Source organism: Garra rufa, chromosome 10 (assembly GCF_049309525.1).
Source record: "Garra rufa chromosome 10, GarRuf1.0, whole genome shotgun sequence".
In the NCBI taxonomy this organism is placed as follows: Eukaryota; Metazoa; Chordata; class Actinopteri; order Cypriniformes; family Cyprinidae; genus Garra; species Garra rufa.
In genome coordinates, this window is record NC_133370.1 from 960,195 (window position 1) to 970,805 (window position 10,611).

General features: G+C 38.1%; 1 protein-coding gene across 1 annotated transcript; it reads left to right on the forward strand.

Moving 5' to 3' along the window:
* The first annotated feature begins 3,067 nt into the window (after nucleotides 1-3,067).
* On the forward strand, nucleotides 3,068-4,315 carry tmem200cb (transmembrane protein 200C, genome duplicate b). The gene has a single exon (XM_073848215.1). It carries the CDS (start codon nucleotides 3,068-3,070, stop codon nucleotides 4,274-4,276), a length of 1,209 nt encoding a protein of 402 aa, XP_073704316.1. The 3' UTR covers nucleotides 4,277-4,315.
* Nucleotides 4,316-10,611: the final 6,296 nt, after the last annotated feature.

Genomic DNA, 10,611 nt, shown 5'->3' on the forward strand with positions numbered 1-10,611 from the left:
TGTTTCTATGCAGTTGCTAGGGTGTTTTGTGTATTCTACTTTTGTCTGGCATAAGTCTAGTCTCTAGATATGACATTTAACGTGCATTTGCAGTTTCATAATGTAGCGGTCCATATTTAATGTGGCTGATTTGGTTTCATTTACCACAGGTTGTTGTTTTTTATCATCATAGTTTTCCTGCAGTATGGAGATGTTGAAAGCGTCTGTGAAGCGCCACGACCCCCGTCGGCCCTCATTGACGTTCTCTGAAGGGGGTATGACTCATGTCTGTCATCCGTAGACGCTGACATTTCCACCGGCCGTGTGTCATGACAGTTTTACTGAAGACTTTTCACGCCATGAATTATTCATGCAAACATCACTGTACGGCACACATGATTCTGAGGGATTAGGCAAATTGATACCCTGCTGGCAAAGGTGAATTATACATTACTCAGTGCAATTAGGCAATGTCATCTGCTTCTGTAATTGATTATTTGATTGGAATGTATAAGTGGCTTCGTAAAGCGGTGCATGAGAAATCTGAGAATTTACAGATGATGTTTAATTGAAATGGGATGGATTTATAAATGCCCGGCTGCTTTTGATGCCGAGATATTAGAGAGTAACAGATGAAATCCAATGAGATCTGCCTCAGGCTGTCAGGAACTTGCTGTTATATCTGTAATTTCAGATGCTGAGTGTTTTTCAGACCCATCTGTTTGCATGAAGCATCTGCATCCTTGACTGGAATCATCAGAATATGACAAACAAATGAGAATAACTGCATGTGTTCTGATGCACAGATGCAGTATTAATAAAAGATCATGATAATTAAAGAAGCAACATGTTGAACAAGAATGCGCCAGCTTTGCTTCAATAATGGAAAGCTGTGCCTTTTTAGAAGAGCATCTTTGTTTTAGAAGCTTCTTTTGAAAAAAAAATATATTAATAACAAATGACATGAGTCACTAGTTTTCAGAATGAATATAGGCTTGTAGGCTTGGATTCTGGATGAGTTATTAGAGCCTGAGCACCGATGGTGTGAGGACCCTATTGGAATTGCTCAAATTCTTCTTCTTTACCACATTTTTATCACATTTTTGAGGGCCTAAACATGCTCGAAAACTCATGAAACTTTGCACACATGCCAAAAGTGGTGAAAATTTACATCTATTATGGTTTTTAGAAGTGGGTGTGGCAAAATAGCTCAATAGCATCACCTATAAAATTTCAACAAAGTGCCCCTCGAACTATGTTTTACATACATGTAAGAAATTCGGTAGACACATGAAACACACAGATACCTACAAAAAAAGTCCCCCAGTATGAAGTCCGAAACCCAACAGGAAGTTGGTTATTTAGAATTTTCTTGGCAAGTTTAGTGCCGTTTTTAGCCATTCTGAGGTGTTGTATTTAAACGAACTCCTCCTAGAGATTTATTCAGATCAACACCAAATTTGGTCGGCCTAATCTAAAGCCCTTTGTGACGTTGCATTGTGAAGATCTTGAGTTTTTGTTAAAGGGCGTGTCCGTGGCGGCCTGACAAACTTTGATGTTTCGCCATGAAACAGGAAGTTGTTATAATTCAGGCACACAATGTCTGATCTTCCCCAAACTTCACATGTTTGATAAGAGTCCTGTCCTGAACACATGCCCATGCCCATATTCGGTTATAGTCATAGCGCCACCTGCTGACAACAGGAAGTGACATGTTTTACGCTGTAAAGAACTCCTTATAGAGATTTAATGACATAAACATTTTATTTGGTCAGTCTAATCTAATGGCCTTTGAAATGGTAAATTGCGAAGATCTTGAGTTTTCGTTAAAGTGCATGTCCCCTAAAGGCCTGACCTGAACACATCTAAAGGCCAATATTCATTTATAAACATAGCGCCACTTGCTGGCAACAGGAAATGACTTGTTTTATACTAACTTAAACATGCAATGTCCAATCTGCACCAAACTTCACATGTTTGGTTAACACACAGATACCTACAAAAAAGTCCCCCGGTATGAAGTCTGAAACCCAATATGAAGTCGGTTATTTAGAATTTTCTCTCCAAGTTTGGTGCCGTTTTTGCCATTCTCAGGTGTTGTATTTAAAAGAACTCCTCCTAGAGATTTATTCTGATCAACACCAAATTTGGTCAGTCTAATCTAAAGTCTTTTATGACATTATATTGCGAAGACCTTGAGTTTTCGTTACAGTCCGTGTCCCCTAAAGGCCTGGCCTGAACATATCTAAAGGCCAATATTCTGTTGTAATCATAGCGCCACCTGCTGGCAACAGGAAATGACTTGTTTGACACTAACTTAAACATGCAATGTCCAATCTGCACCAAACTTCACATGTTCCCTAAACACACCAATACCTACAAAAAAGTCCCCCGGGATGAAGTCCGAAACCCATCAGGAAGTCGGTTATTTATAATTTTCTCAGCAAATTTTGGTGCAGTTTTTGCCATTCTCAGGCATTGTAATTAAACAAATTTATTCAGATCAACACGGAATTTGATCAGTGTAATCTAAAGTCCTTTGTGACGTTAAATTGGAAAGATCTTGAGTTTTCGTTAAAGGCCGTGTCCCCTAAAGGCCTGGCCTGAACTCATCTAAAGGCCAATATTCTGTTATAATCATAGCGCCACCTGCTGGCAACAGGAAACAACTTGTTTGACACTAACTTTAACATGCAATGTCCAATCTGCACCATACTTCATGTGTTTGGTAAGAGTCCTGGCCTGAACACATCTAAAGGCCAATATTCAGCTATAATCATAGCAACAGGGTACGCCATGCAATGCACTAACTCAAACATACCAAGTTCAATCTGCACCGAACTTCATATGTTTTATAAAAGTGCTGGCCTGATAACATCTACATGCCAATATCCAGTTATAGTCATAGCGCCACCAGCTGGTAGCAGGAAGTTTGGCACATATAAATGACTTTGATATATTCCTTCTATATTTACTACTTAAAATGCATATTGCCCACCATTCGCTGTTTTCTTAAAGCTAATGGGTTTGTGTATGATGTGTATTCTGCCCACAGGATGATTGACAGCCCTGTGATCCAATAGGAAGGATGATCGCTACCGGCGGGCTGCTAAGGATTTCGAGGCGCCAGGATTCGCTGCGAACCAAGAACCGTGCCGAGAACAAGAAGAAGCGGAAAGCCAAGAAAAAGCGACGAAAGAACGACGTGGTGGTGGTGAAAGGCAAAGTTAAGCTGTGCTCTGTCTCCGGTCTGGTGGCAGCGCTGGGCATTATGATCCTTCTGGTGGGCATCGCCATGGCCGTACTGGGATACTGGCCCAGAGAAAACACTGAGAGGTTTATCGGACCCATACAGCCAATAAAAGAGAAGAATCTCACAAGCAATAATGAGTTAGTGGTTTCGAGCGAGATTAACGGCGGAAACGTCTCACGTTCGCCCGGCTTCTTCAAAAGTCTCTTCACTAGTTATTTATACTCGGACAACCTCAAAGTCTTCGGACCTTTAGTGATGGGCATCGGGATTTTCCTGTTCATCTGCGCCAACGCGGTCCTCCACGAGGATCGTGATAAGAAAACCAAAATAATCAATCTGCGAGACATTTACTCCACCGTCATCGACATTCACAGTTTGCGCGCCAAAGACTGCGTCCCGTTCAACGGGCTTATCAGCTACATGCAGTCCAAGAGCGACAAACCCTCAGCCGTCGCGGGGAACTACCGGCGTCCGTCGTGCGCGAGGAAATACAGCTTGTTTGCAAAGCGCCAGTCGTTCACAGACAACATTTACAGCATATATCAAGGAGCCGAGGAGGCGCGCGAGTGGGAGACGCGCTCCATCGTCACTTCGTCGGTCAATGCGTTCACGCTTCCCGTCATCAAACTCAACAACTGCGACATGGCGGAGAACGAGCTGGCGAGGCGAAAGAGTTGCGGCGCGGCGTTGGAAACCAAAGCGGAAGTCTCAAGGACGCGGATGTCGCTTTCCCAGGATTCAAAGCTCAACGTGACGCAGCTGCAGCCGCCTGGCGCGAGGGTCGCGGGGTCTCACCTGTCTCTGAACGCTCTGTCGGATCTGGGCTCCAGGTGTTTGGACGAAAGGTCGAGGAGGTTCAGCTGTCCCAGATTGGAGCGATCGGGCAGTAAGGGCTACATTAAACTGGCTGATCTGGGCGGAGATTCGTTCGAGGCACCTGATTGGACGCCCGACGCAGGACGTGAGGAGAAAGAGACACATGTGCTTGGTGAAAACTCGGATGCATGTTTGCATAAACACACGGCGTCTTTGTCAGATTTGTAAACAGTGACTGAGATACGTTCGACTTGATGAAAACACACTTTTAACCCTGTAAAGCCTGAACTAATAGTCTTTATTGAACCTCTAGACAATGTCCGATCTTCCCCAAACTTCATGTTTGATAAGAGTCCTGTCCTGAACTCATGCCCATATTCACTTATAGTCATAGCGCCATCTGCTGGCAACAGGTACTGACATGTTTTACGCTCTAATGAACTCCTCCTGGAGATTTAATGACATCAGCATTATATTTGGTCAGTCTAATGCAGGGATCCTCAAATCTGGCCCACGAGATCCATTTTCCTGCAGAGTTTAGCTTTAACCCTAATCAAACACACCTGAGCATGCTAATCAAGGTCATCAGGATCATTAAAGAATCCCAGGTAGGTGAGTTTGATCAGGGTTGGAGCTAAACTCTGCAGCGCATTGGCCCTCCAGGGTAAGATTTGAGGAACCCTGGTCTAATGTAATGGCCCTTGCAATGTTAAAATGCGAATATCTTGAGTTTTTGTTAAAGGTCATGTCCCCTAAAGGCCTGGCCTGATCACATCTAAAGGCCAATATTCTGTTATTATCATAGCATCACCAACTTAAGCACGCAATGTCCAATCTGCACCAAACTTCACATGTTCAGTAAACACACCAATATCTACAAAAAAGTCCCCCGGGATGAAGCCCGAAACCCAACAGGAAGTTGGTTATTTAGAATTTTCTCAGCAAATTTTGTGTCATTTTTGCCATTTTCAGGCGTCATACTTTGTCATACTAGTCTTTATTGAACCTCTAGACAAAAAAGTTACTATATGTGACCACGGGTAGCATGGGTATGTTTGTAGCAATAGACAAAAATACACTGTACACTCTTAAAAATATAGATGCTTTGAAAGGTTCTTCACAGCGATGCCATAGAAGAACCATTTTTGGTTCCACAAAGAACCATTCAGTCAAAGGTTCTTTAAAAAACCATTTCTTACCTATTTATAATCTGAAGAAGTCATCTGAAAAGGTTCTTTATGGAACCATTTAGACAAAAAAGGTTCGTTTTAAGCACCTTTGTTTTAAAGAGTGTATGGGTCATAACTGTCGATTTTTCTTTTATGCCAAAAATCATTAGGATATAAAGATCATGGTCTATGGCGATACTTTGTAAATTTAGGATCATAAATATATCAAAACTTAATTTTTGATTAGTAATATGCATTGCTAAGAACTTCATTTGGACAGCTTTAAAGGTGCTTTTCTAAATATTTGATTTTTCTTGCACCCTCAGATTTTAGATTTTCAAATAGTTGTATCTCAGCCAAATACACTGCAAAAAAAAATGCTTTTCTTACTTAGTTTTTTTTGTCTTGTTTCCAGTCAAAATATCTAAAAATCAAGAAGGATTTTCTAGACGAGTAAAAATTATTGTCTTTTTTTTTTCAGAAAAAAACAAGTCAAAATAAAGTGAGTTTTTGCTTAGAACGAACAAAATGATCAGCCAATGGGGTAAGCAACAAAATATTTCAAACAGAAAACGAGATTATTTTTCTTACCCTATTGGCAGACTGTTTTGCTTATTTCAAGCAAAAAGGCAATTAATTTCAAGTAGTTTTTTTCTGAAAACAAGACAATTCCTCCTTGATTTAAGATTTTTTTTTAGATATTTTGGCTCGAAACAAGACAAAAAATCTAAGTAAGAAAAGCATTTTTTGCAGTGTATTGTCCTATCCTAACAAACCAAGCTTATTTATTCAACTTTCAGATGATGTATAAATCTCAATTTCAGGAAAACATTTACACCTATGACTGGTTTTGTGGTCCAGGGTCATATATGTGTTTGTGTTTTGTATCATATTTTTGATTATATATGAGCTTTTATGGCTCATATAGTCTGATACAGTGAGACTATTTTATTCAGAGACTAAAACTGAGCAAAAATATGAATATAAATATGTTATTCAATGAGATCTTTATGAGGGTACAGTAGATATTGACATTAAATTATGTAAATATCAGTGGTCGCTCCATATCTCCAATAATATGTCTTAGTAAAATGAGATAAAGCTTTGGGAAAGAAATGTTCCTCAAAAGATCCTGATGATCAGATTTGAGACTAAAAATGATTCATGGAGAGTCAAGTAAAGCAAGTGTTTTAGAGAATTATTACTACAGTTATTCTGACGTTTACTCTATAAAAATCGGTCATAATTTGACAGCAAAAAGACACATGAAGCACCAGCTGAAAGTAGTTTGTACAGTTTCACTAAAGGACCTACGGCAGGCTTTACAAGATAACATTTTTGAGTGTTTTGGTGATTTTCTATGGCTGTATGAAGTCAGTTCTCCTCAAGTTCACACAGGTGTAAAGAATCACATTAACTAGCAACTTTATCCACTTTCTAACCACAAACAAGCACAATACTGACTGTCTTCATCTTCAGCATGTTTTTGTTTCAGCAGTTCAAACCTAACAAACACCTGTCTGTCTGTCAAATGTGTTTTTAGAGTGAAAAGACATTTGCTGTTTCATACATGTACTCTTTGGGGTCACCACACACTAACATTTTTTAGATTTTTAAAAATAAATAGTTATATTCATCAAGGATGCATTAAATTGATCAAAAGTGTCAGTAAAGACATTTATAATGTTACAAAATATTTCTATTTCAAATACAGTTGAGGTCAAAAGTGAACTTTTGAACAGAATGAGATGTGTAATCTACATTTTATTTATTTTACATAAATATATTTTTAATTTAGTACTCGCCTTCAGAGGCTACAGAAGATACTATCATGTTTCTCAGAAGACAAAGTAAGTTCAATTTACCCTGATCTTCAAATTCCTAAAAGTTTTCACCCCCGGCTCTTAATGCATGGTTTTTCCTTCTGGAGCATCAGTGAGTGTTTGAACCTTCTGTAATAGTTGCATATGAGTCTCTCAGTTGTCCTCAGTGTGAAAAGATGGGTCTCAAAATCATACAGTCATTGTTGGAAAGGGTTCAAATACACAAAAATGCAGGAAAACCAAAGAATTTGTTGGAGCTGAAGGATTTTTCTGAAGATCAGCAGGCAGTTTAACTGTTCAGGACAAACAAGGGACTCATGAACAACTATCACTAAACAAAAAAAAAAAACAGCTTTGGATCATTCAGGTAACAACACAGTATTAAGAATCAAAGAATTGTATAAATGCAACTATTATTTTCTCTTGTGGACTGTATGTGAACGTCTTTCATGTGAAATATCTTATTCGGGTCAGTACTAAATAAACAATACCATGCATTTTGTTCTATATGATCCCTCTTTTTTTGCTAAGATAATGAACATTTTGCATATTCTGAAAGGGGGGTGTAAACTTTTGGCCTCAACTGTAAATGCTGTTCTTTTAAACGTTCTATTCATCCGTGAATCCTGAAAAATAAAATGTATCACAGTTTCCACAAAAATATTAAGCACTCAGCTGTTTTCAACATTGATAATGATCATATTATAATGATTTCTGAAAAATCATGTGACACTGAAGACTAAAGCAATGATGCTGAAAATTCAGCTTTGATCACAGAAATCAATCACAGTTGAACAGATATTCGCATATAAACCAGCTATTTTAAATTGTAAAAATATTTGACTAATTTACAGCATTTTTAATCAAATAAATGTAGCCTTGATGAGCAGAAGAGACTCAAAAACATTTAGTCAAAATCATCTCTGTTCAGGCAGGATGAATGATAGAAGTATGCAATGCGAAGCGATGTTGATGATTTAATATATTTGAGAACATGAGTAGCACAGAGCCATGGATGCTGACAGCACCTAATATCTAATGATGTCTGTGTTTCTATATGAATATGTCTCACCTGATCAGTTCCACATTCAGCTCACATTGATATTCCTCACTTCTGAGTATTTCTGGATTTGTTGTTGTTGCTGTAAAAGCAGATTTCAGCTCATGTCACTCCAAACCCTTCATTTAAGATTTACTTTTACCTTCTTAAAGAATGTAAATTCTGTTTTCTATGCCATATTTACTGAAATCTCATGATGCTCTTTCTTTGTGAGAAACAGATGCAGATTTTCTCAGTCATCCGCTGTTACTGAACTCATAACAATGTTACTTTATGAACTTAAAGTAATTAAGCAAAAGAAAATGTCTATATTTACATGCAAATGAGTCATTTGACAGGGCGTAGGCGATGCAGGTTATGAAATAGTTTATTATTAAACTGAAAGTTTATGCAGTTTTTAGTAGCAAATTAAGATTTTCAACCTGAAAATGCTTCACCATTAACTTTTTTTCTTTTTCTTATTGCTTGCATTTATTTTTTCTTTCATTTAATTGCGTTTTCCCATTTTTTCTTTCCTTTTCTTTCACTTTTTCTTTCTCATTGTTTTTTTTTTTTCACTTTATTCTTTATTCTTTCTCTCATTAAATTTCTTTTTCTCTCTTATTTAGGGGCCAAGCACCAAAGGTGCGATGGAACCTATTGTATCCGTTGGCGTTCTTCTTTTTCTTCCACTATTGAGCCAATGGCAGCCCATAGAACCGCTTGTGGAAAAGTTGTGTAATTTGGCACACTGATAGGAAACAGTCTCAACATTAAGCAAAGCAAATTTGGAGTCTCTAACACAAACTCTCTAGCGCCACCACTCTTTTCTCTTAATCCTTGGCTCATGCCGAGTCGAATGCAGTCTAGAATTAAAAAATCAGAAGGTAATTGTAAACCTTTTTGAACTCGTCCTAGACGGTTTGTCTGATTTTCACCAAAATTGGCTCAGATCATCTTTAGACCATGCTGGCAAAATGTTATGGAAATCAAGTTGATTAGTCAAACCGTTTTCGAATAACGCACAAATGAATTCCACGAAAAGCACGCAAAAAAGGATGTGAGGCTATATCTCCGCAACGGTTTGTTGTAGTGAGACCAAACTTGGTGTGTGTTGTAACAAGCATGACTTGAGGCTACCTGCAGTGTTTTGGCACAGTGCCACCTAGTGGTCAGTAGATATGAAAAATGGCTATTTTAGCTTATAACTTTTCAACAGTTTTGCCAAATTTCATAAAACTGGTCTCTTTAGATTTGGTGCATCATCATACAAAACAATGCCCTAAAGGAGCCTGGGAAGTTTCAAGTTTCAACCTAGTGGTAAAATCAAATACTCACATGCTTATAACTTTGGGTGTGGTCGACTTATTTTCACAGGAGTCACAATTTTAGACTCCTGAATCCTTGCCGAGTCCAGCGATACCAAACATGCCAGGTTTTGTGCTACGTTGCATTTTAGTGCTTAAAATACATTTGCCAATATCTTAGTAACCGTTAATCCAATCAACACAAAACCACCTTAGGAAATTTGGAAACATAGCATGCCAGCTAAATGTTAATACCCAATTGCCAAAATTTTGATAGTAAGTGGCAAAAAAATGTCAGCCGATGGTCATTTTTTCTCTCTACATATAATAGAAATGTCTATAACTCTAAAACAAAATGAGATATTTTCACCAAATTTGACACACACATGCATGAGCACACTCTAAGGACACATACCAAATTTGGTGGGATTGTGCCTCTTGGTAGCGCTATAATTAAACAAAACATGAAATTGCCTTTGACTTCAATAGAGTATCATGATAGAAAATGCTACATTTGACGAATGCATTGGTGTACCATTATAAAACTTTGTATATACCATCAAGACCATGACCTGAAAGTACTCAAAACGTTTTGAGACAGTGCCGCCTTGTGGTCAAAAGTCATAACCGATTAAATCGTATTACTAGTGGTTGTTTTTATGATTTTTCATCGACACAAAACCACCGTAGGAAATTCGAAAACACAGCATGCCGGCTATATGTTAATATCCAATTGACAAAATTTTGATACTAAGTGGCAAAAAATGCAAGGTCAGCCGTCTGTCATTTTTTCTCTCCTCATATATACAAATGTCTATAACTTCAAAACAAAATGAGATATTTTCACCAAATTTGACACACAAATGTATGACCACACTCTTAGGACACATACCAAATTTGGTGGGATTGTGCCTCTTGGTTCACTTTAAATTGGCTTCAATTGCTCATTGCTGCACTTGTTCTGATGCTTCCCTTGCCTAGTGCTTGGCCCCGTTATTGCTGCTTGCAGCTATATTCTTTTCTATTTTTTAAAATGCATTTCAGTGTTTTTACATTGCATGTGTAATGTAGTGTATTTTATGTCAGAAATTAGATGTAGTTTTATGTTTAGTTGATCATTCACATGAATCCCCTCATTATTATTAGTTGGCGTCAGTAACATTAAGAAAATGATTCCTGTTGTAGAAAAGCATTGTGCCTTTTGACAGACTGTTTTGTGTTGCTC

What these genes read in the sequence shown, in the direction of transcription:
- tmem200cb (XM_073848215.1), top strand. Translation starts at nt 3,068, where the DNA reads ATGATCGCTACCGGCGGGCTGCTAAGGATTTCGAGGCGCCAGGATTCG.